This window comes from Microcebus murinus, chromosome 6, assembly GCF_040939455.1.
Source record: "Microcebus murinus isolate Inina chromosome 6, M.murinus_Inina_mat1.0, whole genome shotgun sequence".
NCBI lineage: Eukaryota > Metazoa > Chordata > Mammalia > Primates > Cheirogaleidae > Microcebus > Microcebus murinus.
This window is the reverse complement of record NC_134109.1, coordinates 63288483-63303742: the sequence shown is the minus strand read 5'-3', so window position 1 is coordinate 63303742 and position 15260 is coordinate 63288483. Positions and strand designations below refer to the sequence as shown.

The window sequence follows — 15260 nt, the reverse complement described above, 5'->3', positions numbered from 1 at the left end:
AGAACTGCCAGACTATTTTCCAAAGTGCTACACCATTCTATATTTTCACCAGCAATATATGAGAGTTTTAGTTTCTCCAGATCTTTGCCAACACTTGTTATTTTATGACATTTTGGTTATAGCTAGCCTCATTGGTGTGAAGTAGTATCTCATTGTGATTTTGCTTTTCATTTCCCTGTTGACTAATGACTAATGATATTAAGTACCTTTTAATGTGCTTATCTTCTTTAGAGAAATGTTTTTTCAGATCCTTTGCATGCTTTTATTTTGGGTTGTTTGTAATTTTGTTGTTAAGTTGTATGGGTGTCTTACACAAGCTGGCTACTAGACCCTTATCAGATATGTAGTTTCCAAATATTTTCTCCCATACTATAGAGTGTCTTTTCATTCTCTTGATAGTGTCTTTTAGGGCACAAAAGTTTTAAATTTTAATGAAGTCCAATTCATCTATTTTTGCTTTTGTTACTTGTGCATTTGATATCATGTGAACTCTAAGAAACCATTGCCAAATCCACAGTCATGCAGATTTGCCTATATCTTTTCTTCTAAGAATTTTATCAGTTTGGCTCTTAAATTTGGGTCCTTGATCTGTTGTGGGGTTTTTTGTTGTTGTTGTTTTGTTGTTGTTGTTGTTTGTTTTTTGGTTTTTTGAGACAGACTCTTGCTCTGTTGCCTGGGCTAGAGTGCAGTGGCATCATCATAGCTCAGTGCAGCCTGCAGACCTTAGGCTCAAGCAGTCCTCCTGCCTCAGCCTCTCAAGTAGCTGAGACTATAGGCATGCACCACCATGCCCAGCTAATTTTTACTTTTTGTAGACGCTGGTCTCACTATTGCCTCGGCTAGTCTTGAACTCCTGGGCTCAAACGATCCTCCCAACTAAGCCTCCCAAAGTGCTAGAATTATAGGCGTGTGACTCCACACCCAGCTATCTTGATCTGTCTTGAATTAATTTTTGTGTATGGTATGAGGTATAGGTTCAACTATATTCTTTTACATGTGTTTATCCAGTTATCCCAATACCATTTGTTAAAGAGACTGTTCTTCCCCATTGAATGGTTGTGACACCCTTGTCAAAAATCAGTTGACCATAGGTATTTATGTTTATTTCTGGACTCTTTTTTCTTTTCTGTTGAACTTTATGTACATCCAAGTACCACACTGTTTTGATTACTGTAGCTTGTGTAAGGTTTTTTTTCTCAGTCTAGATAAAGGTTTGTCAACTTTGTTGATCATTTCAAAGAATCAAGTTTTGTTTTTATTGAGTCCCTCTGTTGTTGTATTCTCCATTTTGATTATGCCTGCTGTAATCTTTTTCCCCTCTTTCTTCTACTAACTTTGGGTTTAGTTTTCTCTTCTTTTTCTAGTTCCTTAAGGTGTAAATTAGATTATCAGTTTGGGATCTTTCTTTTTTAATATAGGCTTGCCTCAGCCTAAAGATCAGCCAGAAGTGAAAGCTTCAGATTTCTCAGGTCTTTTCTGAGCGTGTATTACTTCCCTGTGCATGCACATGATCTTCTAGTTTCTCCAGAATATGTGGGAGTTTTTCAAAACCCTTATTACCCAGTGTATCCCCTTTTCCCAGTCTCTTCTTTCCTAGATATTTTCATCTGTCAGCTACTTGCCCTGCCTGTATCCCTTGCCCTAAGCTGCTATAGCTAATATGTTTGTTTTAAGTACTTTTTGACAAATAATGGAGGCTCCAGCCCTAAGAAAGTTTTGAGGAAGGTGAAAGAAAGGCAAGCATCTGAGCCCATCACTCAGAGAACCACTATACAAATAAAAACACACCATCACATTTCTTTGAGATCAAGGTCCATATTGCTCACTGTTGGACCAGTAATCCACACCAGGGACACGACCACCACAAGGCCACTGCCCTGCTGGGGAGTGGGGAATGGTAGATGGGTAAGTTAAAATGCTGTCATTAAAATTTAACAGCTTCTTTCTTCATTAAACATTCTCCTAAATTTGTAAGTTTTTTTAAAATTAGATTCTGACAGTTTTTGGCAGTTTAATCATTGCTTTAGTGGAAGAATGGAGTTTTGTAGTTCCCTAGTCTGTCAGCTTCAGTGATGTTACCCCACAAGTTGCCATTTTAACTATACACTAGAATTTATCATTAAAGACTAAAGAAAAATGTAAAATTACATTATTATTTTAGAAGTAGGTATTGGAAATTTCAAGTTACTGATAGCAGTGTAATGTGATTTGCTCTCAGAATTTTAACATAGAAATTGAGAAAAGCACAAATTCTATAGTTTTTTTAATTTTTTATATCTATATTTACTTTTTCACCATTAGCTTGTGTTTTCTGTCGAAAAAATGATGACTGTCCTAATAAATATGGAGAAAAGAAAACTTATGAGAAATGGAATCTCACTGTACATTACTATTGTTTGGTAAGTATAATTTATAATTCTAGAAATTTGGTGTTCTAAAGAAGAGAATTAGATCCTGATACTGATTTCTGAGAATTGGATAAGTCATTTAACTTCTCTGGATCTCATTTTACCTATATATGTAAAAATAGGATTTTTTTTATATTAAATTCTAAAATTCTAAAATTCTGAAAGACCTGTACTCATTACCAATTTGTTTTTGTTTGTTTAGGGCCTACATTCGAAAAGGAGAAAATAGAGGGAGGTGTTTCTTTTACCACTTTCTTGTTTCCTTTGTTGCTAGTGATAAATCTCAGAAAATACTTGTTTTGAAGGTCCAGGGAGTAAGAGAAAAGAATTTTATTTTATTTGACAGAAAACCTGGAAAGAAAAGTTCTAGCTAAAGGTAATAAATATTTGTGGAAAAGGATATAGGATCATTCAGAAAAAAGCAAAAGAATGATTTCATACTGACATTGTCCCTCCTTTGTTCCCACTTTCCACCAATTTCTCACCTAACTGAATCTGTGACTTAAGATATTAGTGGTATATTATTACCTTAGCATACCAAGGTTATATTAGTATACTAAATGTTTCTTGACACTGTATTAGTAACCTATTGCTACTTAACAAATTATTCAGAAATTTAGCAGATAAACATTTATTTTCTCACACAATATTGGAAGGTCAGGAATCTGGTATTGGCTGAGCTGGATAGTTCTGGCTCATAATCTCCTGAGGTTACAGTCGAGAGATGTCAGTCAGATTACATCTGAAGACTTTACTGGGCTGGAGGATCCACCTCCAGTGGCTCACTCACGTGGCTGTTGGCCTCAGTTCCTCCTAGGTGTTGGCAGGAGGCCTCAGCTTCTTATACCTGGGCCACTCACTAAGGCTACCTCTCTAGGGCAGCATGGCTTCTGGCTTCTCCCAAAGCAGGTGATCTTAGAAAGAGAGAGAGACAGAGAGAGATGCACCAAGATGGAACCAAATAACCTAGTTATCACAGTGACACATCACTGTCACTTTTGCTTTATTCTTTTAGAAGTGAGTCATTATGTCTAACCCACACTCAAGGAGAGGGGAATTAAGCACTTTTTGAAGGAAGCAGTATCAACAAATTTGTGGACATATTTTTAAAACATGATCCATGTTAAAAAAAAAAAAAAAAAAAAACCCTTTCAATACTTGTTTGAGAAACCACCTAAAATATTCCTTGGTTCAGGCCAGGCACAGTGGCTCACGCCTGTAATCCTAGCACTCTGGGAGGCCGAGGCGGGCGGATTGCTCAAGGTCAGGAGTTCGAAACCAGCCTGAGCAAGAGTGAGACCCCGTCTCTACTATAAATAGAAACAAATTAATTGGCCAACTAATATATATAGAAAAAATTAGCCGGGCATGGTGGCACATGCCTGTAGTCCCAGCTACTCGGGAGGCTGAGGCAGGAGGATTGCTTGAGCCCAGGAGTTTGAGGTTGCTGTGAGCTAGGCTGACGCCATGGCACTCACTCTAGCCTGGGCAACAAAGCGAGACTCTGTCTCAAAAAAAAAAAAAAAAAATATTCCTTGGTTCTCTAAGACTAATTTTGTGTCTCAGGTATCCTGTGGATTAATTAGACTTGTAGACTGGCATAGGAATCTAATCACTTTTATAGCATGCCTTAAGAGAAAATGAAGTTGGCATTGTAAATATGTTTGTAAGTTGGAGTCTATTATATTTTGCAGCACGGAAGAAAATCTTTTCATTTTTGTAACAGTTTAATTTACTTTTTATTTGTTTTTGAGACAGGGTCTCACTCTGTCACCCCGGGCTAGAGTGCAGTGTCACCATCATAGCTTAATGCAACCTCCAGCTCCTGGGCTTAAGTGATCCTCCTGCCTCAGCCTCCTGAGTAGCTGGGACTACAGGCATGCAGCACCATGCCCAGCTAATTTTTCTATTTTTTGTAGAGATGGGGTCTCATTCTTGCTCAGGCTAGTCTCAAACTCCTGGCCTTAAGCAATCCTCCCGCCTTGACCTCCCAAAGTGCTAGGATTACAGGTGTGAGCCACTACACCTGGCCTATTTTATATTTTATGCAGTTAGAATTAGGAGATCTATTTTATTATTAATAGTTAGCAGATTGGTTTTTTTTTCATAACTAATTCTTAAGTAATATGTATCACTTTTGTTTTTCTCTAAACTTTTAATCACTAATTTACTCCAAAGTATTTTTGTATTATTTAATACATTTAAGTAGATAAATTAATACATATCAAAATTTTCCTTATATTATGTCTTATTTTATTAAATGAATATAATACTTTAAAAAAAGGACTCAACTCTTTTAATATTCTATTTTATTATGAATAGGAAAGGATAGTAATGTTACAAATGGTAATAGAATACTACTACTGGAAGAGATTTAAATACAATCTAATGTTTTTACTTTCACGTTTAAAGTTAGAGATGTTAAATTATTTTCCTAGGGTTCCAGAAGATTAGGCACAGAGCCTAATTTGCAAGTTAGGCTAGTAAACCAGAATTTCTTATTCATATTCCATGCTTTTTCTGGATTCAGACTTTAACATATTTATTAATAAGTATGAAGTTTAAATAAGACTTTTTAAAAGTCAAACATTTCTGTTAACTAGAATTTAGTAGATTTCCCTGTAAATAATGCCCTTTTTTTAAAACTTTTTATATGTAGAAACTTGTATTTATTTATTTATTTTATTTCGGCATATTATGGGGGTACAGATTTTAAGGTTTCAATAAATGCCCTTTCCCCCCTCCCCCCACAAGTCTGAGTTTCCAGCATGACCATCCCCCAGATGGTGCACATCTCACTCATTATGTATATATATACCCACCCCCCTCCCCCCTGCCCAATACCCTATTACTGTAGTACCTATGTGTCCACTTAGGTGCTACTCAGTTAATACCAGTTTGCTGGTGAATATATGTGGTGCTTGTTTTTCCATTCTTGGGATACAATAATGCCGTTTATGATTCAGTATTCAGCTAGATTTAAAGTTAGCCTGAAATATTACAGATAATCTGAATTGTCGCCATCTGTATTTACTACTCCCATTTATCTAAAACTTAATTGTAAGTGTTCTTTCTCTTTTTTCCTCCCTCCAATCCAGCTACCCAAACCCTTCCTTCCGTCCTACTTTTTTTTCTTTTTCTTGTTAATTCCTGGAATACTTTTAGAAACCAGTTTGGGTATACAAGCTATTAATATACAGTGTCCTCCAAATCAAACAATATGAGTAGACTCTCTCACTTTGACTGTGAAAAATAACTATTATAGATAGGCACTTGAAATTTGAGTCATTTTATGTCCATTTTTTATTGGAGTGAATATTATAGGTATATATTTTTAATTCCAAACTAGTTTCTTAGAGTCTATTTTCTAACTGAGATTATATTCATAGTTAATGTCCAGTGGAATTTGGCAGAGAGGTAAAGAAGAAGAAGGAGTTTATGGTTTTCTAATTGAAGACATCAGGAAGGAAGTAAATAGAGCTTCTAAACTGGTAAGGAAATTATTTTACTCATAACATTAAATACCATAAGTGTTGTCAATACTTGAGAAGTCTTTTCAATCAGTTTCTATATTAGGAATTTATGACTTTAATTTTATGTTCCAATGCATATGTTTGTCAAATATGATAAGTTTTTAGAAGAACATTTTACATTTTTACAAATGAAAGAGAGCTTCACTAACCCTGGATACAATACATGTGAGAATATTGACTTCACTTCCTCATCTTATTCCAATATATCCATCATTTCACCAACTTTTACCTTCAGAATTATGACCATGGCTCCACACTGTGACTCTGCAAACCTTCAATACTGAATCAACTCCACCATTTACTCCTTTATTCTTATGTCTTAGTTGCTGAGGTTGGAATGATAGGTTGAGGTAGAAATTACACAGCTATGCAGACTGGTAATTTATGATCTCCATAACTTTTGTGGCCCTTCTGTGACATTGTGTGCTTGTATTCAGTGACCTCTCCTGTTCTTCAAGATAGGTATTCTAAACTTTGTCTTCTTATTCATTCAGTCATTTGTGAATCTCCTATATGTTAGCTACTCTTCTATGTTCAAGGAGGGTTTCCATATGGTCTGAGTAGAAATAATGAGAGAGAATCAAAAGGTTGGAAGTATAGGGAGTTCTGTTCAGAGTATATGTAATTGATGATTTCCATGATGAAGCAATTTGGATGATGAAGGATTTGTCATTACACTGGAGTAGTAATAAGGAGCATTGATACATTATAGCTGAAAAATTCAAAGAAAGGTTGTCCCATAAATGCTGAGGTTATTTAGAATGATAGCAAGAGTTAAAATACAGAGACTATTATCTAGGTGCTAAGTATTGAGGTGGTGGAGTGACTGGGAAGTTAGTAGATAACAGGAAGTGTAGATGTTATTAGGCTCAAAGGTCTGTATTTTTAAAGATAGAATAGTGGCCTGCAATCTGTAACAGAGAACTAAAAGAATATTTTTGTTCCCCTTCCTGCCCCTGTTTATGTCCCACTCTGACCCAGGTCAAGGCTGAAGATTAAGGAGGATGGGAAAATAAGCAGCTTCATTCAAGAGATCTACAAGGGAAGCATATAGAAACATTTAGTGGAGGCAATTATTTTTTTAAGATGTTAAAGAGTCAGGGGAGTTGATGGTAAACAAACAAACAAAGAGGCTCTAGGGCACAGGGAAAACCTTGTGAGAAAGGTTAGTACAAATCTAAGGACCATGTAAGGATATTAGTGTCAAAATTTCTGAATGTCTTGATGAGAGTGAGCTTGTAAGGGTAGTCTCTAAAGGGTCCCCTTAGGGTTTTGGAACTAAAGATTGAGTATCCCTTATCTGAAATGGTTGGAGCCAGAAGTGTTTTGGATTTCAAATGTTTTTGGATTTAGGAATATTTGCATACCAGCTGAGTACATCTGATCTGATTGAGTATCCCTAATCTGAAAATCCAAAATGCTTCAATGAGCATTTCCTTTGAGTGTCATGTTGGCACTCAAAAAGTTTCAGATTTTGGTGCTTTTCAGATTAGGGATACTCAGCCTGTAACTGTTTTCTTAAAATATCTGAATCCTCTCTTGAGTACATTGTGAACCTAGAACTAGAATTCCTTTTGTCAGTTCACTGGGAGAGTATCAGGTTGGCCAAGTATTCTCCATTGACCTGGGTGGTGCTTAAAGGAGTCAGCAGTAACTCGGTAATTCCTGAATTAGTGACCATTATAATGACCATCTTAAGGGTTCCAAGATGTTTTAAGTACTTATCTGTATTTTACTAATGGTTGATTCGTTTAATAGTTTTTCTGTCTATGTACCACTGTTCTGTCTATGTACCACTGGTGCTGTATTCATTTCCTAGAGCTTCCATAACAAATTGACTGCTTAAAACCAAATCTAAGGCTGGACATGATGGCTCATACCTAATCCTAGCACTGTGGGAGGCCAAGGTGGGAGGGTCACTTGAGGTCAGAGATTCAGAAGTTCAAGACCAGCCTGAGTAAGAGCGAGACCCCCTCTCTACTAAAAATAGAAAAATTAGCTGGGCACAGTGACAAATACCTGTACTCCTAGCTACTCGGGAGGCTGAGGCAGGAGGATCACTTGAGCCCAAGAGTTTAAGGTTGCAGTGAGCTATAATGATGCTACTGTGCTCTACTCAGGGTGACAGAGCAAGACTCTGTCTCAAAAAATAAAAATAAAAACCAGAAAGCTATTGTCTCAAATTCTGGAGGCCATAGTTCTAAATCAAAGTTTCAAAAAGGCTGGTTCCTTCTAGAGGCTCTGAGTAAGAATCCATCCCATGCCTCTCTCTTAGCTTTGGGTTGCTACTGGCACCCTTTGATCTTCCTTGGCTTGTGGCAGCATAACTGTAATCTGTTTCCATCTTCATAGGCCTTCCTCTCTGTATGTCTGTGTCTTAAATCTCCCTCTCTTTTCTCTTATAAAGACACCAGTCATTTGATCCTAAATCCAGGGTGATCTCATCACAAGATCCTTCACTTAATTACATCTGCAAAGATCCTATTTCCAAATAAGTTCACATTCACAGGCACTAGGAGTTAAGACTTGAACATATCTTTTTGGGGACCACTATTCAGTCCATTACAGGTTTTTTATTTGCTTAGGATAGAGTGATTTTTGCCAATTTTTTACCAGTTTGTCATATTGTGTTTCTGTTCTCCTTGGTATTTCCTAATTTATATGCTTTCTCTTAGGATTTCAATGAGACTTTCATGTATAGCTTTTATTTATAGCTATTATGTTTATAAACCTTTCAGCTTAAAATATTTTAGCAGATAGGAAGGAAAAGGAGCTTCTCTATCTTATCCATGTTAGATTATCTTTTATCAAAAATTGTTATGGGAGTGAATATTTGGTATCTTTAGATTGTTTCTGGGTAGAACAGATTTTTTAGGAAATTTCTTTAATATTCTATTATCACAGATGTTATATGATGAAAATAATTTTCAGACTCTCCACAAGGAATATTCATTTATACCTTGGTCATATTATAGTACTAAAGTTCATATGTTGTGGCCCCTATTTTCATATTTTTTCCTAGAAATGTTGTATTTGCAAGAAAACTGGTGCTTCAATTGGATGCGTTGCCCCCCGATGTAAACGAAGTTATCATTTCCCTTGTGGACTTCAGAAAGAATGTATTTTCCAGTTCACTGGCAATTTTGCGTGAGTTATTTAACTGTTAAATATGAAAGGTGAATATTAAGGAACAGTGGGAAATGGATAATCCAATGCTATAATTCCCTTGTAAAGTTTCTTTTTAAAGCTGCACTGAGTTTGAAATCTGCATCAAGTATATATATGTATAAACATACTCATAAATAAATACACACACATCTATTTCCCCATCCCTTTATGGGGTCATTTCTGCCTGCCAAGTAAGTCTTGAGAATTGCCATATCGAGAATAGGCCAAATGATTAATATTCACCTTTGGCTCTCAGGTCCAGGATATGATATAGAAATATTAATTTATTCATATTCAGTGAAAATCTCTACCTTACATAATTCTAGATTTTTATGTCACTCTTTAGAATTATTGTTCACTTTTCTTTCACAAGGCTTGTAAGTATTTCTTACTGAGTAAATTGAAGTTATGTAAACTTGGTTGAGGCCAAAAAATAAGTATTATGCCCCGGGATATCCCTGAAAATATTGGCTTCCTAAATACAACTTTAAACATCAAGATTTTAAGAATTTTGGCATTTGATCTCATAAGTGTTTTATTTCTTTTAGTCTTTGTGCTCTTGATATATTTAATGGATTGTTACCATATAAGAAAATTGCAGTTGGGTTAGGTAGATTAGGAATAGGTTATTATTTGCATTTTATGTGTTATAGGATTAAAATATTTTTGAAGTGTAACTTTCTGCCTCTTTTAATTTTATACAGTGTTGACTATAATAGTATGTACTCAATTGTTAAATTTAATAGAATATATACTCCATTGCTAACAATGTTACATAGAATTCTCAACTTAATATTAGTTAATGAACTTCTGTATGAGGCAAATGTCACCAAAAAGTTTACATTTTGAAGGTCCTGCTCTCTTTGGTCATAGTTTGTGAGACTAATTTATAGTGCCGAAGCTCACAGTATATTGTAGGTTAATTTTGAGACAGGTACAAATGAATTTTGTCTTATATATGTGAATCATAATGCTAGCTTAGTTTTGCCTTATAATTCATTAGTTATTGTTTTTAACTAATTTACATTTTTAGGTCATTTTGTTGGAACCATCGACCTGTTCAAATCATTACATCTAATAGTTATAGAGAATCCTTACCATGCACCATTTGCTTGGAATTTATTGAGCCTATTCCAACTTATAGCATATTACGAAGTCCTTGTTGTAAGAATGCTTGGTTTCATAGAGAGTGTTTACAGGTAAGATATGTTTTGTAAGCTTTCTCTGATTGATATGAAACTTGTGGCTTGCTGATATAAATTTTAAATTAGAATTGACATGTCTATATTAGCTCTTACTAGTAACTTTTTAAAACAGCTTTAAAGCATTTAATTTGAAGCATATTTTACATATAAAATTTACCATATTTAAGTGTACAATTAACATTTGAATAAATAAATTAGATGCTACCTTTTAATGTATACTTAGAAATTTTGTTGTTTTCACCTAAAGATTGTGTTTATATTTCACAATGAGTAAAATGCAGATTTTAATTCCTAAGTTCCATTTGCATATTTAAGCTGGAAAACCAGGATATGTGAAATGATAATAAGCTTGTTAGCAAGCTAAGCTATTTAAATGTTAGAGGCTTTTTTTTTTAAACTATGATAAATACTTTCTCATAACTTCTTGACAGGGAATTGATTACTGTCAATGAATTAACAGTATTGGTTCTTTGAGAGTCATCTTGTGTATTAAACCCGATGGCTTCTTTTCAAGTAAATAGAATATGATAAAAGAAAAACACAACATTAAACAACTTAATTTTTAAATTAAGAAAATCCTCTAAAAAATTTTAAAGATACCAGTTATTAATAACACCAAATGTGTAATATGCATGTGTGAAAGAGCCATCTGATAGACATAAGAGAATGGCAAATAACGAAAGATTTACTTAAGTTTAATACCGTTTCTTAAAGCTTGGATTTTTTTTATTGCTTAGTAAAATGAAAAGTTGTTGGTCACAAATTACCCACAAACAAATTTTTAAAAGTTAGGAGATGTGAATTCTCATATTTCAATAGTCTTTAAAGGACTAACAGTAGTAAAAGTAGTAAAGCTTGAATGTTTACTTTCTATTTTTCTGTATGGGCCTTGAAATTTTATACTTAGGGTTATTCAGTTAAAAGTGGCAGGATGAACCCTATTTTGTTGAGGAAATATTAGAAATTCTGTTAACTCTTATAAAGAAATGTTTATAAAAGTATCCCAGAGAGTGAAGTTAATAAACAACATCATGAAGTATTATCCTTACCTATTGAGGAAGAAGTTCGCATTATATGAGAATCTTTAAAAAGTAATTTGCCTTAATTAGGGGTTTGTGTTTGAATGAATATAATTGCTGTCAAATATGTCATCTTGTTAATTTTGTAACAGTATGTTATTTTTCAAGGCAAATAAGATTTGCCTCATTTATATGTTAATAATTAAGCAGAGAGAGGTTCTCAGACTTGACCAACTATCATTAGGGCTTTTTGTGAACACTATTAAGTTTTTAATTTTCTCATTAAAAAAGTAGAAATAATATTACTAACAAAAAAAATAGGTCTACTTTATGCAAATAAATTTAAAATCACATCCACATGGACACCTATCTATGATATAAATACCAATAAGCAATTGGTAGTTGATTAGAGCGTACTAAGACAGCATACTAATTCTTGAGTCACTTTATCTAAAGGATCTCCAGTGGCTTTTCTACTCTGGTATCAGTGTTTACTGAAATAGTATAGTCTGCCCAGTCTAGATAGCTCTGTGTGGTTAAATGAATGTCACTATGTGTAACCACTACATGTGCTATACATTAGGAATCTATGAGAAGAGACAAGAGATTAATTTGAAAGGAATTGGTAAAAACTTTCTACTCTGTGTATCCAGAGAATTGTCACTATTATTGTTCAATTGGATTTCTCCATCATTGCTCTAGTCTTGTTAGTGTCTTCCATTTATCCTATGCTGTTTCTTCCTCCATACCATATACCTCCTTGTATTATATTCTATAGTTAGCAAGATCTTAGCTTCTGTTTGCAATTGTTTAAAGATCCTTTAGGTTCAGAGATTTCAATAATTTGTTGCTTCCCTCCCATATGCTCTGTGGAGTGGGTGGAGTGCCACTTGCTAGGTGTCTGAACCCAGAATCATCTTTATTCGCTTCTTTCTTCACCATCCACATTTCATTCCCCCTAGTGTATTAGGTCTACTTAATAAATATTTTTTATGTATCCTTTTTATTGCATTCCTACTCCCTTTGCTTTAACTTCACTTTTTTTGTAGGAGCCTACTAGTTGGTCTTTCTCCTGGGTGACTTATTTCCTATCAATTTATTCTTGACACTACTGGCTTTGACTTACCTGTTTATCCTCATTACTTAGTTCATCTTGGACAGAATATAATCTCTGAGTATATTATTAATTGTACTTTCTCTTTCCCCTGAGACTTGATATATGTTTATACCTTATCCCTGGAATGTCTTCTGTCCTATTTTCTAGGCACACCTCTATTTCTTCTTCCAAATTTAGCTTTGGCCTTACTATCCCTGTGACATATTTGTCAGTATATACTTAGGTACTTCTTCCTCTTTCTTTGATGTATATACTTTAATAAAAAAAGCACATGCTTTTATACTATAGTATAGCTATATATCTATAGGCCTACTCACTAGAATTCCTTGAGATAGAATCTTAAGTCAATGTATTTTTATTTTTGGCACATAACCATATGTTATGTTTCTTTTTTTGATACATAGCATAGTGTTTGGCATCTATAAAGTAGGGCTTAACTGTTTTTAAGTGAATGTGTGCTGCTAGTTTTATTGGGGACTGGCTAATCTTTCTAGCATGTTTATAGTTTCCTGTTTTCTTGAGTACCCTCTTGTGCATATGTATTTGTATTTTCTGTAGCAATAGATTTTATACTTATACCCTTTTTGGGAATAAAACTGACTTAGAGATTGAGTTAAAAACAGAACCAGGGATGATATATATGTAAAACTTATTTAAACATCTATCCTGGATGAAATAACTCAAGATTTTCACTGTTTTTCTCACACTGGAGGACAATACAATATTTAGGAACAGAAATAACACTAGGGCATAAGGTTGAGAAAAATATATGGATAATGGATGTACAGCTAAGAGCAGTGTTCAGTAGTTTGATTTTTTTTTTTTAACTATTGGGGTAAAAATCAAACTAGTTTGATTTTTTTTTTTTTAACTATTGGGGTAAAAAAGATCCCCAGATTTTAGCAATGGGATAGCTTGGTTTATAAGGACAAACTTTGAGCACCCATTGGCATAGAAAAGGTTTTCATAATATGATAAATGATAAATAGCACATTTCGTGTTACATTAATATAATTCATAACCTGATAACAGACTTAAATTGTTAACAATAGATTTTCTGTTTTCCACTGCAGGTTCAAGCAATAAATGCGGGAGTATTTTTCTTTAGGTGTACAATATGCAACAATAGTGACATCTTTCAGAAAGAGATGTTGAGAATGGGGATTCATATTCCTGAAAAGTGAGTAACATTTAGCCTTTTTACAAAAAAGATATTTTAAATGTAGGATTTAATAGCAATAGAAATAATCATTTATGTCTGATTGAGTGATCATGGAAGTTAGCCATTTCAAGTGTTGAAATGTAAAGCCTCCTGTTTCTCCCTAGATTGCCAGTTATTTCAGAGCAGAGACTGTGACATAAATGTCTCATTAGTTGGTTTAGAATCTCTTAATAAGTACCTCAGCTGTGTCCAATTTTAATTGGTTGATTTATGCACAATTACAATAGTTTTCAAAATGGTATGTATAAATTATCCAAAAGAATCAAGATGTGGTTTAAAGTGTATGAGGATTTTCTTAGTGCTTAAAGATAAGGAATTCAGAAATGATAGTAAATTTGAAATTAAAAATTAGAAGTAAAAATATCAGGGAAAATGTGTTCTAGAAAATTTCTGATTAATTTCTCATTTAGCATTTGAAAATTTACTGTGAGACTAATTAACTGTAGGATAAGATGGCACTAATGGATTTATGTCTTGATGAGAATGATCCTAAAAAGGACAAGCTTTATCCCTATTGCTAAGATTCATTACTGATCCTTTTATGTAACATAATAGGTTAAAGTATATTTTATATCTTGCTGCTTTTACAGAGATGCATCTTGGGAATTAGAGGAAAATGCTTATCAAGAGCTTCTGCAGCACTATGAGCATTGTGATGTCCGAAGGTGTCGTTGCAAAGAAGGGCGAGACTATAATGTACCTGATAGGTATTTCTGGAAATTCAGTTGTGCATAGTGGTTCCTATTTAAACCATCAGCTGAGAAAGTAGGTTTTCTAGTTAGTGAAATGTAGTTACTCTTAGGATGTTTGAAGTTTTAACTTCTCTACCTTCTAAAATTGTAAGGTTTAAACTTTTAATGTAAAGAGTGAGAACTGGGCCTGGTGTACAATAAGCACTCATGTTAGCTACTTTCTTCCTTCTCATTATCAGCGGGCAGAACTATCTGGGGGAGTGGAAGAGACACACACACAGAGGACACACAGCAACACACCCATACCCACACAGAGGGATGATACACACACATCTGTGTGGTGAGGAGGGTATCTGGATACCTCTCTTGCAACCCACACTTCCACACACTTAGGGAGCTATATCCATTTCTATACAAAGAGGATGTACTCATACCCACACAAAGAGGACAGAGCTGCACACCACATCCCACAACCATATCCATATAAAAAATATGAATGTGGACTGTCATATATCACATAACATAGTGAGGAAACATGGAGGGGGGGAATAAGTAACAGAGAATATGAATATGAGCCATGTAGGAAGTCTGGATCCTGTTCACCTACACAATACCTGAGGTGTCTAAACAAGCTTATTTTAGTAAATATTCCTCACATTGAAATTAACTGAAAGCTTCTCCCATATCAGACACATCAACACAGCAATATCCTTGCAAGCATAGTCATCTCCAAGTGGAAAGGAAAAAATTCTTTTAATCATTTTTTTCTCCCTTTTTAATCATTTCTTTTTTTTTTTTTACATTTCTCCCTTACGTACACAAAGGATAGTAATTCATATCCTTTGTGTACGTGCATGTGGGTGTATATGGTGGTATTATTAGTTGATGTTTTTACG

The 15260-nt window shown here is 34.4% G+C and overlaps 1 protein-coding gene across 4 annotated transcripts in view; it reads left to right on the top strand.

Annotated features, from left to right (window-relative positions):
- The window catches only part of G2E3 (G2/M-phase specific E3 ubiquitin protein ligase), a 61347-nt gene that overhangs the window by 19083 nt on the left and 27004 nt on the right, over positions 1-15260 (top strand). For all 4 annotated transcript variants that reach the window (XM_012773474.3, XM_012773475.3, XM_012773472.3 and 1 more), the window contains 6 exons: positions 2302-2399; positions 5798-5899; positions 8964-9088; positions 10143-10308; positions 13524-13630; positions 14263-14379. In XM_012773474.3, coding sequence (XP_012628928.2) covers positions 2302-2399; positions 5798-5899; positions 8964-9088; positions 10143-10308; positions 13524-13630; positions 14263-14379 — 715 coding nt within the window. The remainder of the gene's footprint in view (positions 1-2301; positions 2400-5797; positions 5900-8963; positions 9089-10142; positions 10309-13523; positions 13631-14262; positions 14380-15260) is intronic.